The sequence below is a fragment of the Herpailurus yagouaroundi genome, unplaced genomic scaffold, assembly GCF_014898765.1.
Source record: "Herpailurus yagouaroundi ecotype Mexico unplaced genomic scaffold, PumYag 184, whole genome shotgun sequence".
NCBI classification, from domain to species: Eukaryota; Metazoa; Chordata; class Mammalia; order Carnivora; family Felidae; genus Herpailurus; species Herpailurus yagouaroundi.
This window is the reverse complement of record NW_024412415.1, coordinates 4,000,749-4,024,504: the sequence shown is the minus strand read 5'-3', so window position 1 is coordinate 4,024,504 and position 23,756 is coordinate 4,000,749. Positions and strand designations below refer to the sequence as shown.

At 40.1% G+C, this 23,756-nt stretch overlaps 1 protein-coding gene across 3 annotated transcripts in view; it reads right to left on the bottom strand.

Moving 5' to 3' along the window:
• Window positions 1-8,984: 8,984 nt before the first annotated feature.
• CDIN1 (CDAN1 interacting nuclease 1) overlaps window positions 8,985-23,756 on the bottom strand; it is a 280,396-nt gene continuing 265,624 nt past the window's right edge. For 2 of the 3 annotated variants that reach the window (XM_040492232.1, XM_040492229.1), the window contains one exon: window positions 16,042-16,501. In XM_040492232.1, the coding sequence (XP_040348166.1) occupies window positions 16,360-16,501 (142 nt within the window). In that variant the 3' untranslated portion in view covers window positions 16,042-16,359. Of the gene's footprint in view, window positions 10,933-16,041; window positions 16,502-23,756 lie in introns of those variants that run through there. The other variant, XM_040492233.1, reaches the window with a different exon arrangement.

The following is a 23,756-nucleotide window of genomic DNA, read 5'->3' as shown; positions in this document are numbered from 1 at the left end:
TCTCTGCCCCTCCCCAGCTTGCTCTCTCTCAAAAAACAAAACAAAAAAACAATAAAAAATAATTTAAAAATACCAAAAACTTATTTGCAAAACCCCTCAGATCTCCCTGGCTGAGGACCAGCACAGCTGGTGCTCCAGGGAGAACTCCGTGTGGAATGAGGCCCATGCAGCCCTGGGTGAGGGTTGGATGTGGGGAGTAGCTTTTCACCTTCCTCATCCCCCATGATCTTTGCCTTCCCTGGCTGCTGGGAAGAGAATTAGGATGGGATTTCGTCCTCAGGTCCTACATTGGTGGGTGAGAAAGTCTGTGATCCAAGAGCCCTGGCTGAATTTAAACGCTCAGCTTCCAGTGCCTGTAAAGATAGTGAAGGTGGCTGGGCAGCCATCAAGCCCAGCCTGCTCCAGCAGGAGCCCACTGCAGCAGCCTCTGCTCGGAGGGGGTCCGCAGGGCCTCAGTGTGACCTGGGGCGGCTCCAAGAATGAAAGGAAGATCTGCCTCTGGGTCTGTGAGCAGGTTTGGAATGGGAGAAGGGGCGACTGTCAGAAGCCCGGCCACCACATTCCTCTGTTATCCCTAGATCTGTCATCCTTCTGTGGCTCCCCTGCAGGAAAACTGCTGTGTTGTATGGTTTTGGTGACCTAGTAGGAGAGCAACAGCAAAGACCCAGAGAGCCCCACAAGCTCTAGGTGGGTTAAATTCTGCTTTGGAAAGTCGGTGAGAGGAAAGACATTCTATTACCCAACAGTGCATTTTTCGAAGCACCCTCTCTGCTAAGCGGGATGGAGAAGGGCTTGGTGGAGAGTGAGGAAAAGCCAATTACCCCCATTCTCTCCAGGGAGGAACCTGGACAGAACGAGAATCTCTTCCCCCAGAGCAGCAGAGAACTCCTTGCAAAGGTGTCTCGGAGTCCCAGCCTGAGCCACTTCTATTGTGTGGGCTCCCATCTCAGTCTCAGCCCCGCAGCCATTGACTGCATTAAGTCTGGGAACAGAATGTAAGGAGGCCCAGTCAGACTTAGGCTTGCTTCTCCCACAATTACTCCCCTGTTTTAAATGTCAATAGAGGAAAACTTTTTTTTTTTTTTTTACAGTAAATCAAAGGTGTAATTATATTCACATAGAATTAGGTGTAAAAATTAAGGTACAAATTGTGCTTACACATTTTTAAAGGATTGCCCTGAACATCACATGCTTTTAGAGAACATGACACTTACAAGCTTTGAGGATAAAGAACACTACGAGCACCTGAAATCCACCCCCTATGCCACCTTTGCACCATGATGTAGAAGCAGGGGGGTGCCTCAAGAATATCTCAAGTGGGGTCACCTGCGTGGCTCAGTCGGTCGCGATTCCAACTTCTGCTCAGGTTATGATCTCCGGGTTTGTGAGTTCCAGCCTCACATCGGGCTCTCTGCTGTCAGCACAAAGCCAGCCCCCTTCAGATCCCCTGCTCCTTCTCTCTCTGCCCCTCCCCTGCTCATACTCTCTCTCAAAAATAAATAAACCTTCAAAAAAAAAAAAAGTATCTCAAGTGGTAAGAACTCCTAAAACAAACTAACCAATACACAAAAAATAACACAGTTTTGCATCCTTAAAGTTTCCGTAAAAGACAATTTGAGGCAAATTACCTAACTACAAAGCTTTTTCTGGGTACATATTTATCCCGTCTCTTCATTTTATTTATTTATCTAATTTTTTAAAAATGTTTTTATTTATGAGACAGAGAGAGACAAAGCATGAGCAGGGGAGGAGCAGAGAGAGAGGGAGACACAGAATCTGAAGCAGGCTCCAGGCTCCGAGCCGTCAGCCCAGAGCCCGACGCGGGGCTCGAACTCACGGACTGTGAGATCATGACCTGAGCCGAAGTCGGAGGCTTAACTAACTGAGCCACCCAGGCACCCCCCCCCCATCTCTTCATTTTAATACACATTAAGTAATCTGCTCAGAAGGGGTGATACACCCACAACAAAGTGAGGGCAGTCGTTTATACTCGAAGCTTATCCATCGGCCCTAGGACTTTAGAATGTTCAAGTGAAGTGTAAATAGAATAAGGTCACAGGTGATTGACAAGTTCAAGTTACTTAGCTCAATTATCAAAATTTTATTTCTAAATTATGTTCAGTTTGATTATCTGCTCTGCTATAAATGACCTTAGAAAATCCAATGGGAGCAGACAATTTACACCGTGTCCTATGTACCATGATTTATTTGTAAAGTCATTTTGCCACGTATGCCTCCTTTAATGCTTCTGTGGAGACCAAGTCTTTACAATTAGATTTAGAAATGCAGCTACCATTCCAATTCGAAGGCAGTCACTTTAAAGACAATAATCACTAAATTTTGACAACTTTCTTTAAAAATTGTTTTACTGTTTATTTTTGAGAGAGAGAGAGAGAGAGAGAGAGAGAGAGAGAGAGAGAGAGAAGCACGGACAGACAATAAGTGAGGGAGGGGCAGAGAGAGAGGGAGACCAGAATCCAAAACGGGCTCCAGGCTCCTTCCATGCTGTCGGCACAGAGCCCCACGTGGGGATCAAACTCACGAACCACGAGATCATGACCTGAGCCGAAGTGAGCCACCGACTGAGCCACCCAGGAGCCCCTCTGACAACTTCCTAAACTATCTCTGAATTTCTAACCTGCAGACAGACCCTGCAGACTGTTGAGAATCTAATTCTCTGGATGTTGGCATGCTATACACAATGTCTGTCTATCCAAACACTAGATAAGAGTGCAATTTGTAAATATATCCCCTACAACTCGCTTTCAACATAGTATCTCAAAGTTTTCCTATGCATTATTTAATAGATAGCCAAGCTCTTCAGATCAAGGCTCATGCCGCCACATCTGGAAATGGTTCCTTTGCTCTTATCTCCCTCCCCCTCCCCAGTCCACCACCAGGGAGAGAAATAGCTGAAACCTCTCCTTCGACCATTATATGATAGCATCAGCTTTTAATCAGTGAGAGGCACTCCTATTTAAATGTACAGGATGACTCTTTATTTCATTTATCTTTTCTTTTGGAGGAAAGTGAAACAAGAGCACCACCCTTATTAATTATAAGATTGATGGGGTGAAAAAAGCCAAATGAATTTGGCTTGCAAATTATTAGCCGAGGTATGAATATTTATGACTGTGCCAGGAACTGCAGTCACGAACCCTGGTATCAAGTCCGGGAGACAGACCAATGCATTCAGTGAGGGCTCAGTCTCCCCAAATCTGACATGACATAAATGGAAACTTTTAAATTAGACCCAGGGTGGGCTCCCATCAATTCAATTTCTTTTTCTTTTCTTTCTGTCTTTCTTTCTTTTTGTCTGTCTTTCTTTCTTTTTTTTTTTTTTTTTTTTTTTTTTTTTTTGATGTGATCTTGCTAAACATGAACTTACCTCTAGTGGCCTCGTTCATAAACTTTAAAAATCCTGTAAGGTGACAGCAGGTGCTTACAACTTCTGTGAAGGAAATCTACATTTGTGCTTTTCTCACTTGAGATTCATTTATGTTCTACATCAAGTTGATCTGTAAAATATTTGTGACATTATGGGTTTCAAATTTCAAGTTATTTTAATTCAGTGCAAAGATACTGCAAACCTAAAATATCCTGGGTATAAAGAGAATTTAAACAGACATAATCTAAGTTAGATACAAACAGAATTGAGAGGGGAAAGAACACAGCAATGGAAGAGAGATAAGCCAAGTTTTCTCTTTGTTTTCCTCTTTCTGCACCAGACTTATTCATGCTTTAGTCTCAAAGTGGGGGGAATTGAAATGAGAGGTGGAGGAATAAAGGGAGAGGGTGAAGATAAAGATTTAACAATTCAGTAAAAAATGGAGTGCCTGGGTGGTTCAGTTGGTTAAGCGTCCAACTCTTGATTTCGGCGCAGCTCATGATCTCCCAGTTCCTGAGTTTGGGCCCCACGTCAGGCTCAGCACTGGCAACCGGGAGCCTGCTTAGGATTCTTTCTCTCCATCTCCCTCTGTCCCTCCCCTGCTTTCTCAAAATAAGTAAAATAAAACATTAAATAACAATTCAGTAAAAGACAAACTCGTCTTTCCTTCTCTTGATTAAACATTCAAGAGTTTGGTAGTGTTTTGGAAAAGATGCTACAGATCTGAGACTTAATGGCTCAACTACTATCCCACCACTGGTTTCTTTTCTGTCAAAGAATCCTTGAGTGGGGGCTGACCCAATCCTGTGAAGATAGCTCATTCTGACATCAGAGCCAGCTTGGCACATACATTTTGAAAAGGAAGACAAGTTGTTTTCAAAACAGAAGTGCTAAGCATGCTAAAAATCATCAACAATTTTTTAAATGTTCCTCCAATTTTCTGAAAATCTCCCAACTACATATACATTCACATGTACCCATCTATATGTACACGTGCACATATACGCATATGTATTCACGTGTATTCACAACTGTAAGTGGATGTTTGTGCTAATTTGACGCTTTATGTATATCTTGTGTCAGTTTGTCTGTTCTCTGTAAGGGTGTAATTTTTTTTTTTTTTTAAAGAAGCGATACCACTGACAATAATTTACTTCAATTCCCAGACCTTGAAATTCATGTATCTCCTATCAATCACACTCAATAGATACAGGAAAACACATTCAACATTTGTGTATCAATAGCGGCACACACACAAATCTGTTTTGTTCCATTTAAATGCTCTTCAACATGTCATTTCCTATTTTTCTGGAACACGTTATGGGTTACTCATCCTGCTTCAGCTGATTGTTAAATCCTTAACCTAATGAAGATTCAGAGTAAGTCATTTACTTGTCTTAGATCTCAGAGCTGAAAGGTGGGCTTTGGGGAGAAGTTTGGTCAACCCCTTTTGCCCTTCTGACAGAGGACTGCAAGTCTCAAGATGGCAACTAACCAGTCCAACTCAGAAAACGAGTTAGCTGCAGCTCCCGCCAAGATCCCAAAGCTCTTCACTGGAGGCTAATTTTTCTTAGGACATGGTGCTTTTCCATCTTCTGTCCTTTATATTAGAGCAGTGTTTATAATGCTACATGCAGACTTCTCTACTAATATTTTTCTTCCCAGCGCACTGACAATGAAATTCTTATTAAATAATAATAAGATATTGACTGGTCTGTTTGCCAGTATGAAGATTTGTTGTTGATCTGTGATGTCTGTATTGATTAGGGAAGAATGAGATCTATCGTCTACCTGAAGGATAAATAGATCTCAGTACTGGCACAAAAACAAACTTTGGATTAATAGGAATCCCAACCTTCTCTATTTATTAGTTATACGTCATCCCACTCACTCAAGCTAGAAACAGATATAAATAGGAGTAATTGAGAGCAATACCTCGAAATCTCCAAAAATGTTCACTAGGGATATTTAAACTGATATGAGAGTTCTTTGACTTGAGCCCTCGTAGCTTGCTTCTAGGTAATCTGCCCGCCTGGCTCTTTCTCTTCACCCCAAATTGAATCCTACACCTGCTCCATATTTTTTACATTAAGGGAAATCCTATTCATGCCTGAGATGATCTTATATTTATGACGGCCTCTTCTGTCAAATTGTTATTTCTGTAGCTTGCTGTCAAAAATGTCACTCAAAGTTTCCTTTCCACCTCTCTTTACCCTCTGTCATAGTAACTTAGAAGGTCTAATCCAAGTAGAATTTACTTCACCTATAAAATACAGCGAGGAGAACTTATTTTTCACTTCCTGTCTGCTCCTCTCTTCACCCAACCCCCCCGCTTTATCTTCATTCTGTTTAAGGAATGTGTCCATTGTGTCTCCTTGTGGTAAAATTGTTCATGCAAGCAGTTTCTCTTACGGTTCAAAAACCTAGCTTTCGTGAGGAAAGTTCGTGGGTAAATAGGTTAGGCATATTTTCTGAATCTATACGAGTAGGTTAGTACTTAAGCAAGAAAGAGCACAACACTGAGGCAAAAATGTCCCCCCAGTTACAAAGTTCTGGAGCATGAGTAGCAGATATTTGATTTTTGAAAGCATAAAAAATAAAACATTGAACCTGTTAGCATTTAGAACTCCTTTCCTTATCAGTGTGGCCTCCTTTTCGCTAGTTTCATTTCATTACTTTTGCATGAATATGATAAATTGTCATTAAATCTAACCATTTTTATTTAATGTTCATAAAAACTGGTAGGTTTTCAAACAGATGTGGCCTGCTATGGTTCAGTGAATTTAGTGGACTCCTCATATAAATGGAATAATAACCATACGGAAGATGAATTTTATACCCTTGTTTACCTCCTCTAGAACTCACCCTTATTATAATTACAAATAGTGTTTATTATGTATTATGCAATATACTTAACATTGTCCAGACGCTGCACAAACCTTAACTTGATCACTGCCATCTACGGTTTATAATCCGAGATAGCACGGACACCAAAACACACGGAGAAATGTGGACAAATAGAAGATATTACACAGTTACGTATTTTTTCTATAAAGAAGAAAATGTAATGGAGCCTAGCTTATGAACGAACAAATATTTATCTTCTCTTCACTTAAATATTTTTCTTTCAGACCCAAAGAAGTGATTGGGAAAGAGAGAATGGTTCGTTTCATGTCTTTTCTATCAATTAAGGATGACTCTGTGGCATAACTCTTCCCCTTTTAACTTTTTTTTTTTTCCAAAAGAGATCAGCAAAGAGAATACACTGTCAGTTTGAGCCGCTTAAGTGGGGAGGATATACAAGTTTAATTAAAGGCGGGAGAGCCCAGTGGTTTCAAACATACCTCCTTTTTTTTTTTTTTTTTTTTTTTTTTAACATTTATTCATTTCTGAAAGGCAGAGAAAGGGCGCGAATGGGGGAGGGGCAGAGACAGCGGGAGACACAGAAACAGAAGCAGGATCCAGGCTCCGAGCTGTCAGCACAGAGCCCGACGCCGGGCTTGAACTCACGGACGAGAGATCACGACCTGAGCCGAAGTCGGCCGCCCAACCGACTGAGACACCCAGGCGCCCCTTCAAACATACCTTTATAATCGTACTGCCTGGGTCTAAGCCCTGGCCCAGCCACCAGTTAACTATGTGACCTTAAGACAATAGCTAACGTTTTCAAACTCTTCACAGGGCTAAATTTAACAGGATGATCATGTGAATTTATGCATGAAAAAATTCATTCTAGTACTTGGTTCATGGGGAGGATTCAACAAGTATCAGTTGCCACATTATTATTGGTATTATCAATGAACTAGTCAACCTCCTATACTCCCTCCCAGCCTAGATAGGACCGTGTATGAACAATTTAGAAATCTTTTGCTTTTATTAATCATGCAGAAACTCAATAGTAGTGTAGATTCTCAATTTGTTCTAGATCTCTTAAGGTCATTTCAGTTATATGTTTGGACCTGTCTATGTATCTTTTAAGAACTAGAATGTGTTATGCTAAGCAAAATGTCAGAGAAAGACAAATACCATATGATTTCACTCATATGTGGAATTTAAGGAAACAAACACAAGGGAAGGGAAAGAAAAAAGATAAAAACAGAGGAGGAGGCAAACCGTAAGAGACTGTTAAATACAGAGAACCAACTGAGGGTTGCCGGAGGGGAAATGGGTGGGGGGATGGGCTCACTTAGGTCATGGGCATGAAGGAGAGCACTTGTTGGGATGAACACTGGGTGTTATATGTAAGTGATGAATCACTAATTCTACTCCTGAAACCATTATTACCACTCTATGCTAACTAACTTGGATTTAAATAAAAATAAAAATAATTTGAAAGTTAGTAAATAAAAAATTTAAAATAAAAAAAGAATTCTACCTTTAAAAAAGATGTCTTCTTCAGTATATTTCAATATTCTTTTCAAATCCCACCTTTTAGTGGTTTTTAGTATCCTAGCTTTAAAAAAGACCGACATGGCATACATTTTGCATGCACATCATTGAGTAGTTTCTTGGGTTGTTTGGTTATCAGACAACGGGAAGACCACTAGTCTGGGAACCAGAAAAATATAGATGCTAAATATGTTTCTGCAACGGATTAATATGTGATTGGGCCTCAGTTCCCCCACCCCGCCAGTAAAATATGCTGGAGTAGAAAATATCCAGAATTCATTCTGGCTGTAACAATCAAAGATTGCATGGTTCACATAGAAAACTTTGCCTAACAGAACTTTTTTCTTTCTTCCAAGTGTGTGTTGAGACTGTTAGGTATCTCGCCCTGTGCTAGGCCCTAGGACTCAGAGGAATATGTAGAGTTCTGTCTTTAAGAAATTTACAGTCTAGGGGCACCTGGGTGGCTCAGTCAGTTGAGCATCCAAATTCAGCTCACGTCATGATCTCACAGTTCATGGGTTTGAGTCCCGCATTGGGCTCTATGCTGACAGCTTGGAACCTGGAGCCTGCTTCGAATTCCATGTCCCCCTCTCTCTCTCTGCCCCTCCCCTGCTTTCACTCTACCTCACTTTGTCTCAAAAACAAACCACCATTAAAAATTAAAAAAAAAAAATTTACTGTCTATTGGAGGGACAAACATTACATTACAGTGTGATGCGTGTTAAGTTAGAAATATGTATAGGGAATTTTAAGACCAGATAGAAGCAGCATCTAACCAATGGGAAGATTTGTAGAGGAGTTGGCACTGGAATTGAGTCTTGGAGAAGATATTAGAGTAAAGGAAGAGGTGAGAAAGGCATATCAAGAGGGAATCGTATGTGCAAAGAAATAAAAGAGTGAAACAATAGGTCAGAGAACTGGTAGTTCACAGGGCCTTAGCGCAGAGGGTATGGGTAACTAGGAAGACACAAGGCTTTTCTTCCCTCTTCTGATCTCTGCAGCCAATCTCATATCCTCCTTTGGCTTCAGTTATGCCGCCTCCATTTGCTGATGACTCGCCATTTCTATCTTCAGCCCAGAGTTGCTCTTGAACTTTAGACCTATATATCCAACTATCCATGGACATCTCCACATGTCTGGAGGCACCTCAAACTCCTAATTTTCACATCCAAGGATACACCCCTTCTCCTGTGTTCATTATTTTAGTAAAAGGGATCACTGTCCACTCAGTTGCTTGTGCTAGAAATTTAGGTTTACCCATATTGCTTTTTTTTTTTTTTTATTACTTCTATCCCCCAATCCAGTAAATTTCAGGGTCTCATAATTTTAACTCCTAAATGCATCTTTAGTCCATATGCTTCTCTGGATCTCCATTGCCACCATTTTAGTCCAAGCTGCCATTATTTGGACTTGATGGTCAGGGGATCTGGAGTCAAGTCTTATCCTGCCATATTCCTATTTAAAATTCTTCAATGAAAACTTATCATTCTTAGGATAAAGTCCAAATTTCTTACCATGTTCCAAACATTTGAGTGATTTCATGCCTATCCTTCTTGTCTCCAGCCCCACCTGGAATCCCCTCATTCTCTTTGATCCAGTCACACTGCCCTTTTTTATGGTGCCCGGACAGTCTAGCCTCCTGCCCATCCTTGGGCTCTTGCATTTTGTTTTCTCAGTTTAGAAGGTTCTTCTCTCCACCACCCCCCACCCCTAACTGGGCTAACTGCTACTCATTCTTCAGGTCTCAGTTTGAGTGCCATTTTCACAAATGTTTTTTGTTTTGTTTTTACCATTTCCCCCTCCAGATTAGGCCAGATCCTCTATTCTCGCAATAACATTTAAATTTTCTTTGTAGCATATCGCATTTACACTTAATAATTAATCCTGTAGCTCTTTGTTTAATGTCTGTTTCTCCCGGACTCTGCATTCCATAAGGTCAGATATGTTTGGTTCACTATAGTATCTTCAATGTCTAATGAATTTTTTTTCGAAGGAGAAACAAGATAAAAGGAGGGTAGAGTTAAGTAAGATAAGGCCCGTCCAATGAATTTAACGGTAAGAGGTCATGGGTGACCTTGGAGAAGGGAGTTTCAGTGAAATGATACAGGCAGATGGTAAACTAACGTGGTTTAAGGAACAAAAGGGAAGTGAGACAGTGGAGGCAGTGGGTGTAAACTAATATGAAGAATCCTACTCATAGGAAAAATAAAAATATGGTAATAGATAAAGGGAAGATGTAGGATCAAAGGATGTTTTGCTTTTAAAGAGCAGAGAGAATGGAGCTTATTTGTATGGCTGAAGGGAAATCAATAAAAGATGTACAGAATAATCGAGAGATTACATCTGTAGAAAAAAGTAGATATAATTTCATAAAGCAAAGTTGTAGTACAGGCTGGGGTCCAGAGCATAAGATAGGTTTTGTACAAGTTAAAAGTCGCCTCTTCACTAAGACTTGCAAAAAGAAAGGAAGCAAAGGCAAGTGGACGTGTGGATTACATAGAGGTATTGGTTCTGCTCCATAGCCTGGATTTTCCTCCAGTTGCAGGAGGCTGTCAGAGAAAGAGGGTGGTGGGGAAAGAAGATAAAGAGAGAGAGAGTAAAGCTTAGAATCACAGTTGAGGGGAGCGGGGAAGAAGCTGATGAGCATCAGGTGAAGAGCTTTGCTGAAACTCGCCAACGTCCACAGGATTGTGTGATTTTTCTCTAGATGCGCCTCCGGCGTTTCAGTGGAGCAATGAGGTAAGTGGATTCTTCAAAATCTGAGAGTTTGTAGGAAAAGAACAGGTAGGAAGTTGAGGCTAGAGCCTGGGGAGTATTTGAATTACTGAACCATTGGGTCTAAAATAAAGAAGGAAAGGACACAAGGTGCTGACTGGGAGTAAAGTCAGTGATACAAGGGTGGGATTTTTCTTGGAAAAAACAACAGAGAGGTTCTGAGACTCAGGGGAATGTGGGCGAATGGACTGAGAACGTCACTACAGTGGGATTTCAGATGTAGAGGTGGAGGTTACTGAGGGATAAGAACATCCAAATCGGCAATAGGGGTAGATACCCTATGAGGCATCCTCAGGCCTGCCCCAAAGGCTATGACCGCATCCTCACTTCTCTTCTCACTTCATGCTAGGAATCCATTTTATGCTCCTTGGGCCCAATCACTGAAAAAAAAAAAAATGGCAAAGGAGAAAATAGTGATAGTGTTTATTTGTTAACTTGTCAATTTAATTCCATTCACTTTAACAATATTTAGCTTGTGGATACCAGGTGCCAACGCATTGTTGTGTGGCGGAAGAGATTCAGATTTCATCTGAGGTACAGCATTCTGTTAACTTTGTGGAGAGTAGACCGTGGTGGGGCGGGGCGGAACTTGGGGGTCAGGGGTATGGGGATTGACAAGACTAGAAGCAGCAACATTTGTGGTTTCATCGCTTTATGGCTCTATGACTTTGGGCCATTTATTTCACCTCTCTGTGACTTCCTTCCTCCCCCCATATAATGGAAACAACAATAGTACCCATTTTGTAGGTTTGGGAAATTATCTATTTATAATGATGCCTTACAGATTCCACAGCAGGAACAAGAAAGGTTAAAAAAAAAAAATCAACCTGGAACACCTTGCAGGGCTAATTTGGGCACCAAAACAAATAAAGTAATGGATCAAAATCTAAGAAATAAAATAAGAATTCATGAGTCTATAATGTGAAACAGATAAATGAGAGAAAGCCCTTTTCTACAGTAGTATGTCAACTGATCAAGACAGGAGGAGTGATGAAATTTTTCAAAACATCATTTTGCAACTATCACAGAAAAAATGGATTCAGTCAAGAATCATCAACACTAAATTTAATTGAGGCAAGTTGATGAAGAACAGGATATTTATATTATATTGTAGTGTCTCACTGTAAATTACTTCGTTATTACAAAAGGAAAAGTATTAGCTATACAGTGGAGAAAACAGACAACGCCTTAGCTAAGTGATCAAAGCTAACATGACCAAACAAGGTGATTTGTGTCCAACATGAAACCGTGAAAAGGACACAACGTCATTCCTTGGTATTCCAGCTCCAACAGCACAATCTGAAAGTAGTCGTCTGACACATCAAACAAACACATATCAAGGGACATTCCAGAAATAAGGTAACTGGCCTGCATTATTCAAAGGAAAGTCTACCTAACTGTTCCACATCCAGGATACCTATGATTCGTGATCCTAGACTAGACTCTGTACTGGGGGGTGGAGGTGGGGAATGTTATAAAGGTCACTGTTGGGACAGTAAATGAAATTGGAATGCAGACTTTAGATAAAAGGATTGTGTCGACGTTAAATTTTCTCAATTTTGTGACTATACTAAAGTTATAGAAGAAAATACACACCAAATGGGTAAAGTAGCATGATGTATGCAACCAACTCTCGACTGTTTAGGAGAAACTATGCAGAGGAAGAGAGAGAATGCCAAGGCACATGTTGCAAAATTATATAAAAATTGGTGAATATCAGGAAAGGATGTCCAAGGTATCTGCATTTTTCCTGCAACTTTTCCAGAAGTTCAAAATTATTTAAAAATAAAATGTTTTTTTTTTTTAATTTTTTTTCCAACGTTTATTTATTTTTGGGACAGAGAGAGACAGAGCACAAACGGGGGAGGGGCAGAGAGAGAGGGAGACACAGAATCGGAAACAGGCTCCAGGCTCCGAGCCATCAGCCCAGAGCCCGACGCGGGGCTCGAACTCACGGACCGCGAGATCGTGACCTGAGCTGACGTCGGACGCTTAACCGACTGCGCCACCCAGGCGCCCCTGAAAATAAAATGTTTTTGAAAGGAGTGTGAAAAAAAAAAAAAAAAAAGCCTGGCCCCAACATAAAGCTCCCAAAAGTAACTATCACCACCACCACCATCATCGCCACCACCAGTTGGGAAATTCTTGCAGTGTTTCAAGTAAGAGGTGATAGAGGACTTCATCTCAGTCAACAGGCTTCGGAAGTAGGGATGGAGTAGACAGGAAATACTCAAGCTAGCTGCATCAGGAATTCTGCCAATAATAGGGGGAATGCTCCATAACAAGGAACACTTTGAGTGCCACAGGCCACCGAAAATAGGATACATCAAAGCCCATGGGCAATTTTTACTATGCAGAATGAACTTTCTGTGGTATAGTCCTCAGGTGTACCAAGCATTCCACCCAACTAAGTGCCGTTGGCCTCTGAGCTCTAATGACTCCATGCCTCTGGAGAGAAAAGGCTAGTTCAGTTTCATACAGACAAAACTCTTCTTTTACCAGCCTTTCCTTTTCTTGGGAAGAAATGAGAGGAAGGAGGAGGTCGACAGAAGAACAATGAGAATTGGAAGGAAGCTCCCGGAAAGGAAGTTCTAAATGACATCTCCCTTTTCTATTTCCGCAATCTTTTCTGGCTGCCAATCACTTAGCCCCAGTTGTCTGTGCCTAACCTTACCCCTACCACTAGAAGAAGGTGGGGTAGCTCACCTCCTCTTTCAGGTTTACTTTTTTGCTAATGTTTATTTTTACTTTATTTTGTTTTAATATTTCTTAGTCTTATTTATTTCTGAGGCAGAGAGAGAGAGAGGGAGACCGGGGATCCAAATCGGGGTCCCCACTGACTAGGTGACATCATGACCTGTGAAGTCAGAAGCTTTAACTGGCTGAGCCACCCATGCGTCCCTCTCTCAGGTTTACTTTTAAAAGTCCCGTGGTTCAAGAGCAACACAGTGACTCATCTGTGGCCAGAGAGCTGTAGCCAGCTGAGCACACATGCGTGAGACTGGTGGAGGGTTGTTCAAATGGATTATGCCATCTCAAAGCATTGGTTAGTTGATAAAAGCCTGTTTGAGCAAACTGAGTTTTATCGGAGATACTACTAAAGCCTCCCCTATTTCTTGTTCACTGACAGAATAAAGCCCAAGATGACTTTCTACCACCTTGAATTATTCCACTTCCCCAAACCTTCTACACACTGATACTCAAATTCCACTGGACACCTCATTTCCCCAAACCTTCTACACACTGATACTCAAATTCCACTGGACAGCTCATCAGACCATCACATATGCCATTTTCCCTCTCCCGTGGCTTTGCTCATTCTATGGTCTAAATCAGAAACGCCTAGGTCCACCACTGGGCCAAGTATGAGAATCAGTTCAAATGCCACCGACTTCTTCTGGACGTTCTCCATGATACTGCTAAGCAGAATGGAAATATAATCCTCCCTTGGGTTTATACAAAGTATTTTCCCCAAATCTACACAAATACAGTATCATTCAAATTTGACTTGAATATTACAACTTCTTTAAATTCCCTTTCAGTCATTTTTTTCTATGCTTAGGTCTTTTTTTTTTTTTTTTTCAACATTTATTTATTTTTGGGACAGAGAGAGACAGAGCATGAACGGGGGAGGGGCAGAGAGAGAGGGAGACACAGAATCGGAAACAGGCTCCAGCGCCTGAAGCGGGGCTTGAACTCACGGACCGCGAGACCGTGACCTGGCTGAAGTCGGACGCTTAACCGACTGCGCCACCCAGGCGCCCCTCTATGCTTAGGTCTTAAACAGACTTTAGGAGCTAGAAATGGAAATACGACAGGAGTGAGAAAGTTCTTAGATGCTTGTTAGAGAGGGAGATGAAAGAAACTGGAGATTAAAGATACTTCAGTTATCCATGAGGCCTGGTGTAAGATTGTATCAGGAAAAAAAAAAAAAAGGAATCTAATACTGATGTATGCCGGTCATTTTACTTTTGGAAATTTAGGCTCCTTTGTACAACATTAATTCTTATGTCCTATTAAGTAGAGATAATACGGCTCTGTCTATAAAAAACTTTATCACTGGGTTATTTACCTTTTCTTTTCTTTCAGAAACTGTTGTCTTTCCAACTCCATCTTTAGACACAAACGGTCAGCTGAGTGACATCATTAATAGAAGTATCTATTTTAGAAGCTCTACTTCTGGAAGTGGAATTAAAAAGGAGGTGTAACCCAGAGTTTAAGATACCCACTGATAATGAGGGTATTTGAGTGATGGTAATTGGCGAGGAGAAAAACCTTAAAGATCTATCTAGAGACCAACCCTCACACTCCAGGCATGTTGCCAGATAAAGACTAAAAACAGCATGTGAGATGGCAAGAAAAATATGCTCCTTGGTTTCTTCATTGCCATAAAAGCCATTGGGAAGAACTGAAAGAGATCTGCCATTCCTGAATGGTAACACTGGACTTCTTCTTCTGTGACTGAACACTTTTGCCACAGAGACATGGAGACAAGGAATATCATCTTCAATAAGGTGTAGCCCTCCAGTCTATGGCCACAGTCAGCACAGAAAGTAAGGTTGCAGAATGGCCATCCCTTTAAATTCAATGCTGCTCTTGGAACCAGATCAGTAATTCGACAACATTGTTTCTTTCTTTTAGACTAAGACAGGAAACCTCTTTAACCTTGAGGATGACAGTTTCATCAGCCATATGTGCCTGATTTTTGTACACCCACACACGATTTGGTGGTACACAATAAACTCGCAGAATATAGCCATAGCTTCTTGCTTCGAGAAATGTCTATCAATTTCATGATTAAAACCCGTTTAATGTTGGTGTCTTTGTGGGTGGAATTTTCAAGATGGCACGAGCCAATCCACACTGTCAAACTGTGTCATCCCAAACCTGAGACAAGGAGTACATCACACTGGTTCAGTCAGTGAACAGATCAGCTAAAATGGTTGCAGGACTGAACAAAATTTGACGAATCTGGCACAACTGAAACATTGAAGGAGATTGAAAGTACGCAGATGGTACTTATCTAGGACACAGGAGTGTTTCCTTTTCTGTAAAATGGGCACATTAATACTTTGCCCAGATGGTTTGTAGTAAAGGTTAGAAATAATGCTTATCAAGTATCCAGCATGTAGCAGGTACTTAGTAAATGGTTGCTATCATTTATTATTATTATCGTTATATTAAAATTTCCAGTTACTTTGAAAAAATTAAGCCATTAGTTACTGGTCTATGAAGATTTGTTTTTAAAGCTCTAATGCTGTTAGATTACTCCAAGTTAGATTCATCCAAGTTGTTAAGCAGCTTGCATAGAAAGCCAGTCATGTGTTTTAGTTTATTATTTATCTGCCTTTACTCTTAATACCTAACCTTTTAGCTTCATCTGTTTTATGAGTTGTTTTTTTAATAATTGGCTGATCTAACTGGTATTCTGCTAATAGTAAAAACTAAGAAAGAGAATAATAATGATTGTTTGAGGAAGGAGTAGGCTGTTGCTGCTAGCTCAACATTTTATAAAATGGACGGCAAATAAAATAAAGGCAGTGTTCTCATACGGCAGAATCCCCTATACATTAAGAATACCGGCAGTATAAAGATTGTGAGCAAAAAGGCAATAAATATGTCAAAAGAAACTTTAGAAATGATTTTTTTTTGCAAGCTAAGAAATTGCCAAATAACTTGGAGACCATCTATGTACTAATGCATTTGTCTTTCTGACCTTCTGATCTTGATTAGTTTTTCAATGCCATTGGCATCTTTGAGGCTACAATTTGGTGGAGATTCAGGATTGCAGTTGTGCTGTCAAAGGGTCATTCTTTCTGGTAATAGGGTAGCTCGTGGTTCCTGGGAGAGAGGAGAAAACAATCAGGTCTTGAAAGCTGAATCACACCGAAGTCAAGAGGAGGTCCTTGGCAGAAGTCCAGCTCTTTTTTCTCAAAGCCTTTGTCATCACTGCAATGAAGAAGACAAGGGTCGGGTTTGCACCTACAGCCATAAAGTGGGGACCCAATTAGCAAAGAAACACAGCCACTGAAACTGCAGACTGGGATGGATTTGGGAACTGTTTTTGAGAGCACTTTGTTTTTTCATTTGCCACGCTGTTGAGTTACATGTTAAAGGATGTAGGTCCCCTTAAAAAGAAGCACACTGCTTATTTTGAAGCAAATTCTTATCAAATGACTATGCTTCAAAACATTTCTTAATTTCAATGTGAAGTGAAGTCATTTGAGTTTGAAGCATATGCCTTTGCTAAATTGTTGCCAAAAAAAAAAAAAAAGAAAGAAAAAAAAGGCAACTTTTTGCATTCGCTGCTTGTGAAACTGTTGATTCAACATGTGATGGAAAGTTTAAGTCCTGACAGTAAAGCTGATTTCCTGTGGCCTGAAGTGACCTTCACTCATTATGATTCATGGGTTTTCACTTCGTAAAGCCAAAGGTAAACTTGACTAATTGTTACATTTAGTCCAAATGGTGAGGAGCCCCTTGAGTTGGATCTGTAAATTTAAACCTAAAGAAAAACGTCAATAACTTCACAGCAAGTCATTTAAAAGTAGGGGATGCATGTTCGTGTGTATCACGTGATGTTAGATGAAGTGTATGCAAGATATTATTTGAGGAGAACCCATCTCTATCCACCTGCATTTCTCAAGCTCATGTATTATCCATGCACTAAAATTTTCGTCGACATATACTACCTAAACCAGGCTTTGGGGTTTATGGGACAGTTTACTCCTTGATTTTTCCCATCTTGGGGGTAAAGTTTGGATTCTTTTCTTAACGTCTTATTTTTCTTCATGGCTAATATGTTGACATGGAAAGAAACAGCAGGAAAGGAGGGTAAAGGCGTCTTTCCATTCCCAACCCCCAGTGCCATTTTCTCCCTCTAATGTTATTGTTAACATTTTTAATATATCATTATGAATGTATTCTTTGCATATTTGAGTGTCTATTTCTATATCTCCACCACTCTTTTTCTTATTAGCATATTTGGGTCCTAATAGGAAACAGAGGGCACACTCCAATTTGGAAAACCAGACCACAGTTTCCCCAGATATACGGGTTACAAAAGCAGAGTCACAAGGAGTTAGCTCAGTAATGCAGGATGGAAACAGTGGAACCGTTCTACCCCTTAAGCTCAAAGAAAGGAGGAAAGCGAGTCGGTACTTGAACTTAGAAGGAAGCGCTCATGTAGGGGAGGAGCAGCGATGCAGCTAGTCTAAGACAGGAAAGGAATGAACACTCAGATCTTGTTCTCCTTTCCTCTCATCTCATGCTGAGGTTCCCCACTGGCCAAATACAACCAGCAGCCAGAGGACCTGGGAGCCCAGTGATACAATCAATACAGGTTCGTTTCCAAGGGCAACGGATGGACCAGAGAAGAGTGGAGAGTAGACCACGATGGGCAAGTGGAAGAAATCTGCCATTCAACTCTTGTGCTTCCTGCTTTTTACAGCTAACAATTTACGTTGGAGATCATTCCATGTATGAGCACATATAGATCTCCCCTATCCTTTTGAAGGAGGTAATCACTGCATGGATGAAATGTAATTTATATAATTGGTCTTCTATTGCTAAACATTTAGATTGCTTTCCTGTCTTTTGTGAACACAAACACTGCAACAAATATGCTTGTACATATGTCTTCATGTACATGTGTGCTCTGTTGTATAAATTCCTAAAATGGAATTACTTCCTAATTTAGGGTATCAAAGTAGATTTTGGGTGTTTATTTCTCCAAATAGCAAAACCAAAATAAAATTATTGACATATTTGGGCATAAAGTTGTCAAAAATTTGTTTTGAGTCTTTATTGCCCCAAAATCTAAATTCCTTATTGCCTCCAAGTCCAAATTCTTCTTAATTTGTAGAATTATAGAATCATGTAGACGTTAAGAACATTTACCCAGAGGCTGGTGAGCCTGTGTTGGAAATCTGGCTGTGATGCACGACCTTGGGCAAGTTTTACAGCCTCTGATTGATCTACTAGACGACACTTACATGCCTTCTAGAAAATTAGGTAAAATCTACTCTTAGATCTTCACATGCAATCATTCAGTGACTGCCCTCTGGACCTTTTTCAAGCTCCAACATAGCTTTCTTACAAAGATGTGAGACCACACTGCAAAAACGTGTTCCTGGTTCAGATGAATGGTGATATGGCTTAGAGAGGTGAAAAGGTTTTACTTCTTCCTGACCATACTTAATATTGTATGCATCTCATTTGCTATGGTCTCTAATCAATAACTGATACATTGCATGTGAGAACTCAAAGTTGACTAAGGTACTTGACAATGGGGATTCCACTGACTGTAAAAGGCGGTGAGGGGGTGGATGTTGGGAAAAGAAGGAATCGTGGAGGCTGGTGTTAGTGTCCTCATTTACTCTGAACCTCTCAAATTATATTAGGTTGACTAAGGAGCTAGAAAATGGTTAGTAACAACAGAGATGAAATCAACCCTCCACAGGATTGTTATTGAGTTTCCAGATGGACTCCTCAGTTGAAACAATAATTCTGTTGTAGAGCCAGTATTTTAACAAGAATATCAGAAATATAAAGAATAATATGCCTTCACTTTAACAAGTGACCTGTTTTTATTTTTGGTATTGTTTTTCCCATCCCTGTCCATAGACACATTATCATTTACAATAGATAAAATCCTATTGAAAGTAACACTTTAAACATGATTTGGATTTCTCGTAACAAATTTATTTCCTAATTAAAATCAGCGGGGCGCCTGGGTGGCGCAGTCGGTTAAGCGTCCGACTTCAGCCAGGTCACGATCTCGCGGTCCGGGAGTTCGAGCCCCGCGTCAGGCTCTGGGCTGATGGCTCAGAGCCCGGAGCCTGTTTCTGATTCTGTGTCTCCCTCTCTCTCTGCCCCTCCCCCGTTCATGCTCTGTCTCTCTCTGTCCCAAAAATAAATAAACGTTGAAAAAAAAATTAAAAAAAAATCAGCTTAGCTTTTCAAGATTAAAAAGAAATAGTTTTTTGTTTGTTTGTTTTTTTTCCCCAAGAAGGGTATAAGTCGATTGATTTCTATGATTACTGGATTTCTAGTCACTAGCTACCAAATTAATTAGTTTGTACTCCTGTATATACATAACAATGTACAGTTATCTGATTTCATTGTATTAGTCCAGATACAGTCTCTGCCTCCAGCCTCAGTCATGAAGGTTACTGGCCGAGGAGGTAGAGGACAGGTCAACCTGGAACAAAGAGGTCCCTGATAAGCTTGGACTCTCAAACTGACCTCCTCAACAATGAAAGGTGAAGTATTGCCCAGAGTGAGAAAATCATTTTCTAAATGACTTTATCAACCTATTTAACATATTCCAACCCAGCTTGGAAGGTTCTGTTTAGAGTGTATGCCACAGTGCCTAGCCCTAGCCCATGGCAGGGTAGAAGATGTGACTTTTGTCTTAAGGGACTAGGTAGGTAAAAAGGATGAGCAAGAGCCTGAGAACATCACCTATCAGGATTATTGTTCTCTCCTCTCCTTACCCATTGCGCACCCCAGTTATAACCAGAAGAAAAACTGAAATAAGAGGAATGTTGTAGTCAATAGTCTGGGAGCCTACCGAGTTACGATGTTAAGATTCCATAACATTTCTTCTGTCTTATTTCTCTGGCAAGATAAATTTTACTTAGGACAGTTCTTTTGGGGGTTCGGTGAGGTAAGTAATCAACTAACAAACCAGAACCCTAACTGGCTAGTGCTAGACAAATGCCCTGTTTTTTTTTGTTCATATTAAGAATTTATCTCTCTCACTGGTTTTAATGTTAAAAGAGCTTAATTAGCAGTTACTGGAGGGGAGTAATTTACTGTGACAAATATATAAATTCTCTAGTGCTGCTTTCTTTAAAAACAGAATCATTTTCTTTCTTTAAAAAATGCTGGGAGATCATTTCTTATGATGCCATACAGATGTTTTCAAGCTTTTGTTGTCATTTTTATCATATCATTTCTAGTCTTTCCCTCAGCCTTCACTGATAGTTATTCTGGAAAATTTTCATGGCTCTTTTGGCCCTTTGCTCTTTGGATTTTGGGCTTGAGGGAGAATTGACATTTTCATTATATTGAGGCTGCCCTTCTAGGACCATGGAATAGCTCTTCATCCATTTAGGTCTTCCTGTATGTCCTCAGTCGTATCTTGTAATTTTCTCCATACGAGTTTGCATATTTGAGTAATTTTTTTATAGTTTCCTTTTATATTGCTAGAAAATTTATGTTTCTAATTTTTTAAAAGTTTTATTTTTTGAGAGAGACAGAGGCAGTGCAAGTGGGGGAGGGGTAGAGAGAAAGGAAAAGGAGAGAGAGAATCTCAAACAGGCTCTGTGCTGCCAGTGCAAAGCCTGATGCGGAGCTCCAACTCCCGAAGCCTTGACATCATGACCTGAGCTGAAACCGAGAGTTGGACGCTGAACTGACTGAGCCACCCAGGTGCCCCTCTAATTTTTAAAATCAACATGGTTGGTGTATAATTTTTACAATAAAAATGGACCCAATCTTAAGTGTATAGTTTGAGGAGTTTGGGCAAATGTATACACCCATATAATTACCACTCTAAGCAAGATATAGACCAATTCCTTCAGGTTCATTTATGATCTAAACTAACACCAAATCACAGCCAGAGGCAAACACTAGTCTTCTTGTCACTTTAGATTTGTCTTGTCTGTTCTAGATTTTCATAAAAATGCAATCATATTGTATGCATTCTGTTTCTGGCTTCTTTGCTTAGCAAAATACTTTTAAATTCACCCATGTTATTGGGTGTATGGATAGCCAGTTCCTTTTTATTGCTGAGTACTATTCATTGTATAGATATACCATTATTTGTCGATCCATTTAATTGGTGATGGAAATTTGAGTGTTTCCATTTTGGGGCTATTAAGAATAAAGTTGCTATAAACACTTGGGTACAAGACTTTTTGTGGACATCTGGCCCTAATTTTAAGTTCAGAGCAGGATCATATAAACAATCATTAATGTGAAACAGACCTGAGTTCTGTTAATCATAACATCATAATGTGCCTTGGTGTAATTTTTTATTGTTTATTTTGCCTTGGGTCTATTGAGCTTTTTTGGATCTCTTGAGTTCTTTCTCCATTTTTCAACAAAATTGGAAAATTTTCAGCCAACTGTTTCTTCTCCCTCTCCACTTTCCCCTCTTCAAGATCTCCAATTACCCATATGTTAGACCTCTAAATTGCCCCACAGGTTATGGAGGCTCTGTTTAATTTTTTTCACCACCTTTTCTTCTGTGCTTTAATTTGGATAATTTATATCCTATTTTTCGAGCTCACTGATGTTTTCTTTCAGAGTATGTAATCTGCTGGTAAGTTCATCCAGTCACTTTGCCCCTTCAGTTATTTCATTTTTCAGCTCTATGTTTTTACTTCCTTATTTCTTTAACAGGAGAAAGTCAAATATGGTTTCCGTATGTTTGGAGCATCCACACAGGCATGAAATTCCAAAGACAATCAGGCAACATGAGGCTAACATAATATTCTGAGCTAAGGAGAGGGGTAGGGGTGTGAACAGACAAAGGGGAAGAAGACCCTTAGCAGGAAGGTGAGAGGAGATATTTGGGAAGTACAGGTGTCCCTGTTATGCAGATAGTTTCTTAGGTGAAGAGGAATCGCTGTTTAATAGCACTTTCCTGGGTGCTATAGGCTCTGCTTTCCCATGCAGATTTAGGCAGTTGAGGAGGAGGTAAAGAACTTTTCCTCAATCTCCTGGGTTTTGATCACTTTTAACTCAAAATGATTTTCATGCCAAAGTGGCCCTTTGTGGGGTTCCCTTGGCCCTTACATTTACCTCCTCTAAAACTTCCTTGTAGTTTCTCACATTAAAAGTCGAGTTTGTAGATTGTTCTGTCTTGTTGAACCCATCTCTTAGCCCTGCCAGGAGGGAAACTTCTACTTAATTTTTTAAAAAAATATATTTTATCTTCAGATTATGTTCATGTTTGCCTTTAAATTCTTGAATATATGTACAATAGCTGTTTTTTAAAATATTTTTAATGTTTATTTACTTTTGAAACAGATGGAGACAGAATGTGAGTGGGTTGGGGGCAGAGAAAGAAAGACACACAGAATCTGAAGCAGGCTCCAGGCTCTGAACTGTCAGCACAGAGCCTGACGTGGGGCTTGAACTCACGACCTGTGAGATCATGACCTGAGCCGAAGTCGGAGGCTCAACCGACTGAGCCACCCAGGCGCCCCAATGTACAATAGCTGTTTGTAAGTCCTTTCGCTAATTCTACCATCTCTGTCATTTTTGGATTGTTTGTACCGAATTCACGTTCTCCCTGTTTTGTGACAGTCTTCTGCTTTTTGTCACGTCTAGTATTTTTGGTTTATTTGCGTGCCAGATGTTGTTTTTCTTTAAAGAATAGTGTACAAACACACGCACATTTTCCCCCCAAATCATTTGTACAACAGCGTGACCCTCTTGAGCCTTGTTTTTAAGCTTTGTAAGGGTAGCTCTAGAGTATTTATACTCTAAGGCTAATTCAACCTTACTGATAAGGAACAATCCTTCTGGGGTCTCTAATGAATGCTCTGGGTGTTCAAAGAGGTCTCTCCCTTCTGACTGTTTAGAATTCCTTGGTCTCTCAGCCCTTTGTGAGTTCTGAGAATTTTTCAGCTTATAGCTTCTTGGTATTCTTGGGTGACTCTTTACCCAACCTTGTGAATTCTTATCCTATGACTATAAACAGAGCGGTATTTAGCCACAGACTCAGGAGGACTTCTATGCAGATATCTGGAACTTCATTCTGTTAGTATGGTGAAATACATTAACAGATTTTCAAACGTTAAATCATGCTTGCATTTTGGGGATAAGCTCCAGTAGTTCAGAGTATCTTTTCTCTCCTGCATTAAGTATGCTACAGTTTTCTTTAGGACTTTTCCACTTGTGTTCATCAGTGACACAGACTTATAAATTTCCCTTATCATACTCTTATCTACTTTTGTCACTTAAGTGATAATAGACTTTTAAGTTGAAGTACTTTTTCTCTTTTTCTATTTTGTGTAGGAAAGGGATTATATGTTTTTTGGTAAAACTATCTGATTTTGTTTTCATCTTTAAGTAAAATTCAAATAGCTAGTTCAATTTCTTTAACTTCCAAATTGATGAGTCTTTAATATATATCTCCATATATATATATATCTCCATATATATATATCTCCATATATATATATAT